This window comes from Mus caroli, chromosome 2, assembly GCF_900094665.2.
Source record: "Mus caroli chromosome 2, CAROLI_EIJ_v1.1, whole genome shotgun sequence".
In the NCBI taxonomy this organism is placed as follows: domain Eukaryota; kingdom Metazoa; phylum Chordata; class Mammalia; order Rodentia; family Muridae; genus Mus; species Mus caroli.
This window is the reverse complement of record NC_034571.1, coordinates 166,380,176-166,393,334: the sequence shown is the minus strand read 5'-3', so window position 1 is coordinate 166,393,334 and position 13,159 is coordinate 166,380,176. Positions and strand designations below refer to the sequence as shown.

Below are 13,159 nucleotides of genomic sequence, written 5' to 3'. Positions count from 1 at the left end.
AAACACGATTATAGCCACTCTTGTGCGTTATTATCCGTGACTACTTCTCCTAATCTGGTTGTGAAGTAGTTATGAAACAGCCCCACACCACCTAAGACACATACAATGTGGCTCTTTACAAGAACTTTGTCCCAGTGGTCTAGACGCTCTGACAGCAATGTGCTAGGAGCAGACAGGGTCCACCGACTTCATTCTGATGGCTGGGGTGTATTCTCTTGGACCACATCTGTAAAGGGTGCCTGCAGAAGGTTGCACTTCAACCTGAGAGCCACTCAAATGATGTCAGCATTGCCAGGCTTCTACCCTGACAATATTTCTCCGACACACCAGGCCTTGAAGCCTCTCTCGTGTCTACAGCTTCACCCGGCTGGACCTGTCTTGACCACTTCAGATTGAAGCATGCAACACTGTTTTTCCCACTCCACATCCCAACAGGACTCTGAACTCTGAAGTTAAACTGATCCTGTCTTTGCCTGGAAACAGATCAGCCCGGACAATGAGACTTCAATAAATGACTCCTCTAGTCAGCCACGTGCCACCCAGAAACCTTGGATGTGTCCTCAGTTTCTCCTCCTCTCCCTTCCCTCCCACTGCCTGCCAGCAAGCCCCACCCCCCGCACTCCCATCTCCCATTCAAGGGTCCAGGTTGGTACTTCTTCCCCTTCCTTAACTTCTTGTATGCTTCCCGCAGTAACACCTCCACACGCCTGCCTCAACCTGTCACCCCACGAAATCACCTTTCATGTCGATGCTACCCTCGTTAAGTCACAAATCTGACCTAGCTGCTTAGTTTCCTGTTTCCCTCGGCGGGGAAAAGAATCCCAACCTCTGATATAACTCTGTCCTGCTTACCTGTGCAGTCTCAGCTACCTTCATTCCCGTGTACATCCTGTGGCCAACTCATCTAAGTGTCTATAAGTCAACTGCTTTGAGCTCCCACCATCCGGACTCAACAGCACTGTAGGCTCTCTACACCTCGTCCTGTCCCCAAACCAGGGAAGATGGACCCAGTCAAGTCTCCATCCTCCAGCCCTCTGGACTTTTACCCCTTCAAGTACAGTCAGAGAATAGAGATGAAGCAAGTGTGCAAGCGCAGGGGTGTGCAGTATTTTCACACTGTCACATTCCCACCTACAGATGTGCTGAACCACATTCAAGACACCTAAGTCACAGGTTTGACACCCCACTAGCTCATCCCTCTCATTGGAGAGAATACATTAGGGTCAACAGGTCAAACCAGAGTCATTAAGGCTGAAATTCAGTGCCGGGCATGGTGACGCATGTCTTTAATCCCAGCACTTGGGAGGCAGAGGCAGGCGGATTTCTGAGTTCGAGACCAGCCTGGTCTACAAAATGAGTTCCAGGACAGCCAGGGCTATACAGAGAAACCCTGTCTCGAAAAACCAAATTAAAAAAGACTGAAATTCAGTGGACTCTAGGCCAGGGCCTGGCACGCCTAACCCTCAACAGACACGGAACATGGACGACAACCACCAAGCTAATCCCCAGAGTACTTTCTTGTGTCTGTGTGGTCTCCTGAGATGTTCCTGTGTGTACATTGTCTGTGTGTAGATGTTAGAGATCAAGGCTGGGTGTCTTCTCCAGTCACTCTCCACACCCCTTTTTGAAGGTCTCTCAGTAACACGGACGGTTCAGCTGGCTGGCCAGGGAGCTCCAGGGATCCCCCGGTGCTGGGTTACAGACAAGAGCTTTTTATGTGGATGACAGTTTCTGAACTCAGGACCTAGTGCTCGTGTGGCAAGCACAGTACTCGCTAAGCCATGCCCACTCTTACTGCATCTGGACCACCTCAGTTACTGAGTCACTTAAGTGGCAACAGACACAAAGGACACCACTCCGAGTCTTCCTTCCTTCCTTCCTTGTGCCCTGGGCAGGTGGCTGAGTCTTTTTGCCTTATTTTACTTATGAATAACACTCAATTCAAACTCTAGAGCAGTGGTTCTCAGCCTTCCTAATGCTGCAGCCCTTCTACACAGTTCCTCATGCCGTGGTGAACTCCACCCGTAAAATTACTTTTGTTGTTACTTCATAACTGTCATCTGCTACTGTTAGGAATCATAATGTGAATGTGCAAGATATCTGATATGACCTCCACAGGGTTACGGCCCACAGGTTGAGAACTGCTGCTCTAGCGCCTACCTTGCGATATCACACAAAAGCACTTAGCCCAACATCCAAACTAGCTAAATCCAACTCTATATATCCATCTCTGAGTTCCCAAGTGATGTAGCATGCTCTAGCATACAAACAGATGCCCAGGGTCTTACGTCCTACTGGTCAGCAGCTAGCTCTAAAGGACCCCTGGAAGCTGCAACTGATGACTGACAGCTCCTGGTCCAGCAACCAACCAACCAACCACGGAGGGCTTCCCTCACTCGGTTCCAGAAACCCCTCATCTTTCCTCCATCACCCTCACTGCACCACTGACCACTCCACTGGTCTACCTCACTGCATCCCATATTCATTCAAAGCTCGTCTCTCTTCCTGTAGAAAAGCCAAATTCCAGGGTCCCTACACACTGTCCAGAAGAATATGGGAGGCTTAAGTCAGTCATATAGCTGGATGGACTTCTGATTTCCTAACCCTGGTGTTTTGGGGGACACTGAATGGTGCCCGTTCCCCATCTCTCACCCAAATCTTGGACAGTCGGGGCTACGAGATCTTTCCTGTCCTGTACTCTAAGGATGAATGAAATCACCCAAAAATGAAAAAAAAGTTTGGTTTGTCCAGCACCAGAGAGTGTTTTCCCAACCCCAGGATGCTGCTGGAGTTTGGCGTTAGTTTGTTCACTGTATCACTTTGGTCCACTTCTCCCTTTAGAGTCTGTCCTGCCCCCTCGGGCACCATGGAGGCACCATGGCTTCTGCTTCGCAGAGATCAGCCCCAGGTGTCACTGGGAATCGGAGTGCATGGAAAACTGAGGTCCCTAACGGGGCAGGACCGGCCCGAAGCCCTGAGTGCAGTTCCTGGACCTGCTTGGCTAGGGTCCGGGGTCGGAGGTCAGGGAGTCAAGGGTCACGGGCCCCCGTACCCGGGTCTGGCCGGAGCAGGAGCCGTGAGGACAGGGCACAGACCCGGCTTCCTGGCGGAACGCCTACTGCCCTCTCACCTGGCCGCTGTCCGCCTCTTCGCCCCACTCTGAGGCATTCCCGAAGTAGTCTTCTCCCATAATTGTACCCGGCGCCGGACCCGCCATATCTGCCGCGTCTCCTCACTGCGCGTGCGCAGGACACAACAAATGGAAGAGCGCGTGCGCGGTTCTGGGCCTCAGGCAAGGCTAGAGAGGCGGAGTTGGTGAGGGGCGTGGTTACAGCGGAGGCGTGACCTACACTTTGGCCTGCTGGGCGGGGAAACACCTTGTAGGATCTCTCAAGAGCAAGATGGCTTGAGTCACAGCTTTATGTCTGCCCAGAACACTTCCAAGTTACCTTTTCTCCTTTTTAAGACAGGGTCTCACTCGGAAGTGCAAGCATGCTTCCAGTTGCTATAAAAACCTCGAAACTTTAGTGAGTTTAAGCTTTGCCTGTCCAGTGCAGCTGCCAGCCGAGCAGGTATCACAGAACTGTTCTGATTTCTTCTTCTATGGGCAAAAAGTACTCGGTGCATTGCAGAGCGAGATATAAAACGTAATTCCAGTGGAGGAGGCCCTACAGCCTACAAAAGCCACGACTAGGCTCTGGAAAAGAGGACCCGCTGAACACCTAGACTGAAGATAACTGGAGAGGCCTCCTGGCAGGTGGTCCCAAATCTTCGGGGAGGTTAACACCATGGGCTCTGGATGCAGACAGTGAGGAGAGGCTACAGTCCTCAGGCACTGTCTGCAGAGCTGTTGAGACGCTATTTTACTTCTTCCTTCCTTCCATCACTTGACAAGTGTTTGTTGAATAACTCCTAAGTGCCTGGATCATTGATAACACCTGGAGCTCAATGATGTACTCAGGGACGAGATCCTTGCCACAGCGCCACCCACGATCCAAGGGAGCTAGCCCGCAAACAAAGGGAAGAAATGATAATAATAGATAACCAAAGTAAATAGTGTGTAATGATAGAAGAGACTTTCCCAAGGTGCTCAGGGTGGCTCTTCCCGTTCCAAATAACCTGGTGAACAAAGTCCCCCACCAGAGCTTGTGGCACCCTGCATTGTAGTTGACGCCAGAGCCACCCAAGGTAGCAACCACTTGCAAGGCTTTAGTCCGATGGCACATTGAAGCACTAGACACAGAGTTAGCAGGTAGTCAGCGGGAATTAGTTATTATAAAAGTTCATCTGGATTTTTGTTTAAGGAAAGTGATGGAACAGATATATCTGGTGTGTCTAGCTATTTGCTACACCCAAAGAGGACTTGTGGAGAGGAGGGAGGAGACCAGAGTTGCAGGGAGTGAGGAGGAAGGTGGAAAGGCAAGGAATGGTCTGGTAAGAGGCTACTTAGACTTCCAGTCTGTACACTCACAGGTGGCCCAGCAGGAGGTAGGTTTCTGCGTTCAGGCTGGGGCCATTGGAGGCAACCCGGAAAGGCTTCTCTGTGGGTGGTGGAAGGACCACTTTCCATCTCTCTACTTGGTGGGTCTGATCCAGGTCACATGATGCAGGAGCTTTAAGTTCAGGAGTGCCCCGCTATGGATTTGTTTCAGGCTCATTTTTATTTGTCTTCTGAAAATGTTGGGAATAATGAATGTCTGTTAAATTCCAACTACGGCTCTTAGATGAAAGGAAAATACTGTCTGAGTGGAAAGCAGGCAGATTCACTTATGAATAATTAATTGCACGTACAGAAGCAGGGATTGTCTAACTCACCTCTCCCTTAACCAATAAATGGCTAATTATGACACCGGTTAACAAGCCTAGCAGCATGGCATCCAGCCTATGTCACTGTTCCTAGAATAACTGATCGCTAGCCTCCTGAGATACTACTGTTCTCTGGAAAGACTCATCCAGCCTGATTTCCTCAGCTTTCATTACCTGAAGTTAATCCTCTAGTTATTTGTTCCCTTGGTTAAGAGGTCTATGGGAGGGCTGGAGAGATGACTCAGCAGGTAAGAGCTCTGACTGCTCTTCCGAAGGTCCTGAGTTCAAATCCCAGCAACCATATGGTGACTCACAACCACCCGTAATGAGATCTGACACCTTCTTCTGGCCTGTCTGAAGACTGCTACAGTATATTCACATATAATGAATAAATCTTAAAAAAAAAAAAAAAAAAAGAGGTCTAGCGAGAGGTTGTGGTCTCACGTGATCCACTAAAGAAATGTTCAGTGTGTGCCTCCCAGGTAGCCTGGGCTAAGACCTACCTGAGCCGGGCACACAGCCTGTCAATCACTAGGAAAGAGAAGAGAGAAAGGGGAATCTGTCACAGATGGGAAGGAGGGCAGAAGCCTAAAGCAGGGGTCATTTGGAAGCTTTCCAGGGAAATGTTGAGACTTAAGGTCCTGAAGCTGAAGGGTGAGGAGAGAAGAGAGACGGCATGTTGACAGTGGGGTCACTGAGGGGCCTCAGCAGGGAAGCACTTGCCCCCAGCCTGGGGACATGTCAAAACATAAAGTCGGGGTGGGGGAGAGCTGGGAGAGGGTGTCTGCAGCACCAGCCTCCCTGCGCTTCCTCACAAGTTGTTCCTGCTGCCCATCGCCTTGGTCTGTCACTCTTGGGCCCTGAGACTTGGACATGGATCTCTCTCCTACTTCCTCCTGCTAGGAAATCTCACCCACCCCTAATCTTCCAGACCACTATATGCTGTGAACCCTCATTTGCATTGTCAGCTTCCATGTCTTCTCGAAGTGCCTGGTCTTGAGTATTTAACCAGCAAACTGACTGTTAGCTTCACTGTTAGAGATCCTAAGGGCACTGCAGTATCTCCAGGGTTCCATGTCTTCTCGAAGTGCCTGGTCTTGAGTATTTAACCAGCAAACTGACTGTTAGCTTCACTGTTAGAGATCCTAAGGGCACTGCAGTATCTCCAGGGTTCCATGTCTTCTCGAAGTGCCTGGTCTTGAGTATTTAACCAGCAAACTGACTGTTAGCTTCACTGTTAGAGATCCTAAGGGCACTGCAGTATCTCCAGGGTTCCATGTCTTCTCGAAGTGCCTGGTCTTGAGTATTTAACCAGCAAACTGACTGTTAGCTTCACTGTTAGAGATCCTAAGGGCACTGCAGTATCTCCAGGAGAACCCCCAAGCTTAGTCCTTGCCCTTTCAGGTGGTCACCTCCATAGCCACCACATCAGACACCTGCAAGTCACTTCTCACTTGTGTTCCCTTCCACTCCTGTGAAGCTTGTCACATCTTTCCATAGGTCTCCATCTTCACTGCCACCACCTGAGTTCAGATTCATACCAGCTCTCACCTGAGTGACTAACGAAGCTCAAACTGGTCTGGGGCCTAGTCCCTGGCTGTCACTTCTTCTCACCAGAGAAGATCTTACTTCACCCTGAGTAAAGCTGTACATAGAAGAGATGTGCAAGTCAGTTACCAATAGTAAATCATAGATTTATCTCAAAACAATTCTTTTTGTTAAGGATGTACCTATCCTATGTATATGAGTACATTGTTGCTTTCTTCAGACACAGAGAAGAGGGCACTGAATCCCATTACAGATGGTTGTGAGCCACCATGTGGGTGTTGGGAATTGAACTCGGGATCTCTGGAAGAGCAGTCTGTGCTCTTAACCACTGAGACATCTCTCCAGCCCCATAAAACATTTTTTTTAGGGCCCAGAAATGTAGTTCAGTTGGTAACTGGTTACCAACCCACTCCTCTGGAAGGCCTGGATTCAAATCCCTGCACATAAACCGGGTGTAGTGACACATACCTATAATCCCAGCACTTGGGAGGATGGAGGCAGAAGAATAAAAGGCTCAAGGTCATCCTTGGTTGAACAGTGAGCTCAAAGCCATCCTGGATTATGTGAGACTCTGCCTCAAAAACAAATAATTCCTCCGTATACATGTACTTTCAGCATTTGTTAAAGACGAAAACAAATTTGCATGCTAACAAGACCTCTGTGCTTATTAATCATTGCATAAGAAATTAAATCTTGGCTTAAGATTTGATCCTACAGGATGTAGAGTTATTTTTTTTAAGTGTTTCCAGAGTTGATTGATATTTTGATTTTATAATTGTCAATGCCAAGAACACCACTTCACATAAATACATAGTACAAAGAGGCAAAAGTATGTTCAGGACCATTTCAGGAGTTGAAGTAAATTCTATCCTAATCCCAACTTGAAAAGTCATTTTTCTAGACTGGGTGTTTGTGTGTATGTATGTATGTTTCTGTGTCTAAGTGTGTGTGTATGTGTGTATGTTTCAGTGTCTAAGTGTGTGTGTGTGTGTGTGTGTGCATCTGTGTGTGTATGTGTCTCTGTGTGCCTATGTATGCATAGATTTGTGTGTCTCTGTCTGTGTGTGTATGTGTGTGTACATGTACATATGTCTGTGTGTGCATGAGAGAGAGAGACTTGTGTTGTCAGTTTCAGTATCAATCCTTCAAATACTAATACAATACATTTACAGCCCCCAAGTTTGCTAATCTGATACATGCTGATGAATGTTCAGAGAAAACTATTACCTTTATTTCCTTTAATTACATTATTATTATTATAATATTTCTATTAGTAGATAGTGAAGACATTACAGTTCATATTACAATAGTCTAAAACTGGAGTGCACTGTTACAGGCAGCTTTTGTCTGTGCAGTGAAAGAAAGGTGTTAAGGCTCCCGAGGCGCACACTGCGTGTTCAGAACCTAGGCCAGGGTGATGAGCCAGGCTGCAATATGGGTGAGTTCTGTGGGAAATGGCTCAGATTCGTTAGATATTAGATTTTCCTTTTGTTTTTTGTGGTCATCGGTACACTCAGAAACCTTTTGTCGTTGCTTTATTTCCATGATGCCCACATTCAGTTATGTGAGCTTCATGACCCAGTACAGATTAAGACGCTAAATTCACAGTCCCAACAGATATGTCCACAAAACAACTCCACACCGAGGGCTTGGGGAGCAAAGCAGAAGGAGGACAGCAAGAATGTAAGATCTGGAGGACCAGGGAGTTTGCTGTGAGATTGTGTCTCCTAGTAATGTCAAGCTACATCCATAAAGTCTCACCAAATGACTGTCCAAACATGAACTGGGCAAGGACAACAAGAGACATGGCAGAGTGGATAGGAGACCCTCAGCTCCCCACAAAGAAGTACAAGCAACTAAGGAGCAGAGACGGGAGAACTGGTCTACCCAGGAAGTGTGCACCAACTGTTTGGTATCCAATACCAAACAGTCAGCCCTAAAAACATACAGATAATAACATCAAACAGACCAAGCAAGGTGTGTTTATGTATTTAGAAATATATATGTATATATATACATATACATGTACGTCTTTTTTTTAAAAAGATGTATTTATTTATTTAATGTATTGTTTATTTATTTAATGTACACTGTTCTGATGGTTGTGAGCCACTATGTGGTTGCTGGGATTTGAACTCAGGACCTTTGGAAGAGCAGTCAGTGCTCTTAACTGCTGAGCCATCTCTCCAGCCCATACACGTATGTCTTAACAAGTAGTGAAAAACAGATAAAAGAGAGCAAGGAAGGTTTGGAAGGAGGGAGGGAAGGGGAAATGATGTAATGAAATTCTAGTCTAAGAAATAAAAGAAATAGTTAAAAAGAAGCTGGGCTCTACTGCATCTACCCTCCTAGCAGCCACATGGTGATTTATAACATAGACCATGAGAATCCTTATCCCTTTTGTTCAAGAGGTGGAGATTAACCTCAGCCGCCTGGGCTGGGCTGGGCTGGGCTTTGAAATTCCCTCTTTTGGAATAGAATAAAGAAAAGCCTTGGAGGCCGGGCGTGGTGGTGCACGCCTTTAATCCTAGCACTCCGGAGGCAGAGGCAGACGGATTTCTGAGTTCAAGGCCAGCCTGGTCTACAAAGTGAGTTCCAGGACAGCCAGGGCTACACAGAGAAACCCTGTCTCGAAAACCAAAAAAAAAAAGAAAAGCCTTGGAAGGCTTGAGGCCTGGGACACCTGGAGACATGTGACCTCCATCTTGGCCCCTGACTCTTGGACTATTATTCACTTCCGAGGGGGTCAGGTGCAATCATGCAAAGCCCAACTGAGAAGTTTCCAGAAAATGTATCCTCCTGCTCCTAAGAATGTGTGAGATGAGTCTGCACACCTGGTCTATGCTTGGCTGACATCTTGTCTACAGTGTCCTAACCCTTAACCCAGACCATCCAGTTAGGTTGCTTGCGAATTCCTGGCTCGCAGAAATAATGTTATAAAATGTTCATTGTTTTAAGCAGTTAAATTTAGGGATAATTTCTTATCTATTGATAATTTACTCCTGAGAGTATCTGTAGTGTTGGTTTAAAACACAAACACAAGGCAGACAAGGTGATGTACACTTGTAATCCCAGCATTTGGAAGTCTGAGTCAGGAGAATTACTGTGAGTTCAAGGCCAGAATGGACCATATTTGCTGAAAGCTGTCTCAAAACAAACCAGAGAGCTGGCAAGATGGCTCAGTGGTTAAAGGACCTGCTGCCAAGCCTGATGGCCTGAGTTAGGTCCAAGGAACCCACAGCAGAAGGAGAGCACTGACTCCCAAGGGCTGTCCTTGGTGATGGCTTTTCTTGGTTGTCACCTGACTACATCTAGAATTAACTGTAGATCCAATAACTGGGCACACCTGCCAGGGATTTTTTTCTTAATGAAATCATTGAAGTGGAAAGACCCATTCTTTTCTTCTTTTGTTCTTTGTTTTGTTTTGAGACAGTTTTTCTGTGTAACAGAGCCCTGGATGTCCTAGACTTGCTTTGTAGATCTGGCTGGCCTTGAACTGACGGAGATCCTTCTGCCTCTCAGGTACTCTCAAGTACTGAGATTAAAGGTGTGCACCACTACACCCAGCCAAGGGAAGACCCAATTTTAATCAGGATCTTTGAGATAGAAAGATAAACCTTTAATGCAGATCTTTTGAGGTAGAAAGATCCACCTCTAATCTCAGCCACACAGGCAGCCTATGTGAAGGGCAAGAAAAAAGCAAGCTCTCTCTCTCTCTCTCTCTCTCTTTCTCTCTTGTGGACTGGATAACCACTGGATTCTTGAACCTTCTATTCACAGATAGCCATTGTTGGATTATCTGGACCATAGCCTGTAAGTCATTCAAATAAAACTCCCTTTTTATTTATATCTATATGTCTCTATCTCACAGAAAGAGAATCATTATATAAGTTCTGTTACTTTAGAGAACCCTAATATATTCGCTGACCACCATACAGGCTTTGTGACATGTATGTGCCCACCCCCACATATATTATGTATGCACAATATAATAATAATGATAAATAAAATGTTAAATAGAACACAGATTGGGGGCTGAGATTTTAACTCAGCTATAGAGCACTTGGGTAACACACATAGGCCCATAAATTCAACCCCAGTCCAGCAAACAGAGAAACAAAACCCACCAATGAGTTTTTGGCTCCATGTGCTAAGTTCATCTCAATGACCCCTGTTTCACTTGGAAGAAACATACCATTTCTCTGCATGGCAGAGTGTCAGTCAGGTTGACACAATCCACCACCCAAAGGCAGCAATAATAAGTCCTTGAGAAAACCTTTCAAAACTTGACATTTGGACCTCTGGGGACAGACCAGAGCATCTCATACACTGGGAAGCAGTAATTCATCAAAGTCACTAAAGGCCAAGCAAGAAAATGTAAGATGGGTCAGTCAGATAGCTCAGTTGGTGAAGATGTTTGCGGATCAGGCCTGGTGGCCTGAGTTTGATCCCTGGGTCCCATGTAAGTGTGGAAGGATAGAGCAGACCCATCAAGGTTTTCCTCTGACCTTCATGCATGTGCTGTGGCGCCACCCTCTCCCCCAAATAAAACTCAGTGCAGTGAAGCTTGGAGACCTTGTTGCCTGCATCGGCTCCTGCTCTTGAAAGCATAGCAGAAAGGATGATCAGAAAGTGGCGCTCATCAGAAGCAGTGGAGGCAGAAGGCAGAAGAGTGCATCCAGTCACACTCTGGGTGAAGGCGTGCCTCTTCCAGACACAACCCCAGCCATACCAAATTGGAAGGCAGGATAGATACGTCTGAGATGAACAAAGACAGAAAGGAGGCGTTGAGTACTGCCTTCCAGGGAAGACAAGGCAATTCTTCAAGCTCTAACTTGGCTTCACAAGAAGTTGAAGAATACCAGAAATGGCCAATATAATGTCGGACACAGCAGCAGTGGTAGGTCTGGAATCAGGTGCAGGACAAAGTGAAGGACATGCAGGAAAAGTTCCTTGATCTCACTGAGATGCATCTAACATTGTTCTGAAGGAGCTCACACTGAGTCAAGGTGTGGGTTGGAATCCCTAGAGGAGTCACTAATGGGAAGGCTGAAGTGACAACTAAAACTCAACAATTAATTAAACTGGTTCATGAAAACGTTTAGCATGAATTAAAGCAAAATGGGGAACAAACGAGGCAAATGGAATGGAAACAAAGACCCAATGGCAGCAGGGATGCAATCATATCATGAATCTCACTAAAAGTGAGTATATCGGATACCCCCAAATGCAAAGATCTGACAGTATGAAAACCTGGGAAATCCCAAGACACAAGGTGTCAATGGAGAGAAGTATACAAGTATACATACATGGTAAAGAGAGACTCAGTGTACGCGTCTGGCAAGGTAGACTTGAAGATTTAACAACAGATTCCACCGGGTGTGGTGGCACACGCCTTTAATCCCAGCACTTGGGAGGCAGAGATTCCAATGATAAACAGGTTTTACATAAAGGAGACGTGGTAGTTGTTGGTATCTATGGATTCACCAGCCTCTGTTGAAGTCAAAATATGTTAGACAAGATGGCGCAGTTGGGTCTGTCCCTTTCACACATTGAGTGAGATGGTACAGGCCTGTGATGTCAGCACTAGGTTCAAATATGTGTCCATTTTATTTGGGGGAATTTGCTTTCATATTAAAATGCAGAGTTTAAAAAATAATATATCCCTAAGCAAGGCTTTTTGGTTTTGGATTTTTTGGTTTTTTTCTGGGGGTGGGGGTAACTATATACATGCTTTGCTAACACTTTAAAAAGCCCATGGTACCCTTTTCTCTTTGTTTAACTGCCACTCTCAAGAAGTCTGACAAGATGATGAAGTTTGACCTTTACAGGTGGTGTGCTCTGTGTCATTCTGTCTCACAGCTTATAAAGACACGGTTTCCCCTACGGCTTCGTGGTCTTTTGTAAAACTTTGGGTCTCATGATTCTGTGATCAATTTGAGTTAGTTTTTCATAAGGCATGTGGCTCAGGTCTCATAGTTCTTCAGAAGATGTCTAATTATCCTGGCATCATTTGTAGAGAGGTAATCATGTCTCAATCGAATTTCCATTGCGTCTGTGTCAAAAATGAATTGGCAATGTCTGTGTAATCTCCCACTACCCTCTGTTCATCCATCTACCCAGGCACCCATTCATTCGCCCACCCACCCATCGACCCACCCACTCATCCACCCAGCCATCCACCCATCTACCCATCTATCCATTTACTCACTCACTCATCTACCCACTCATCCATCCACCCTACCAACAACCAACGAACCAACTACCCACCCGCCCATCCATCCATCTGCCCATTTATCTACCCACCCACTCATCCATCTGACCATCCATCCATCCATCCATACATCTATCCATACATACATACATACATACATACATACATACATACATCAGTAGCTCATGGAATTGGTAATTAGAGCTTGAAAGTAACTTTTGAGGCCAAAGAGTTGAGTCCCCTAACTGTTCTGCTTTAGAATGATCTGGGCATTTCTAAATCCTTGGCATTGACATATCAGTTTGAAAATCAGCTCATTTGATTCTGCAGAGTCTTTTCTAGGGTGTTGATTGGCATTACACTAAACTTGCATATCGGTTTTGAGAGAATGTACACCTTAACAATTTTGAACATTCAAACCCACAAATACAATCTCTTCCATGATCATAGACCGCATCTTTGTGACCACAAGCTAGGAAAAATTATCTAAGCTTAAAATACCAAGAAAGTAATCTTTAAAGAGGAAGCACATGGGCCAGGTGTGGTGGCCCACGCCTTTAATCCCAGTACTTGGGAGGCAGAGGCAGGCGG

General features: G+C 46.2%; 1 protein-coding gene across 1 annotated transcript in view; it reads right to left on the bottom strand.

Annotated features, from left to right (window-relative positions):
• The window catches only part of Nelfcd (negative elongation factor complex member C/D), an 11,915-nt gene extending 8,632 nt beyond the window's left edge, over positions 1-3,283 (bottom strand). Inside the window, exon 1 of the mRNA XM_021183685.1 lies at positions 3,131-3,283. Coding sequence (XP_021039344.1) covers positions 3,131-3,217 — 87 coding nt within the window. The 5' untranslated portion in view covers positions 3,218-3,283. The remainder of the gene's footprint in view (positions 1-3,130) is intronic.
• Positions 3,284-13,159: the final 9,876 nt, after the last annotated feature.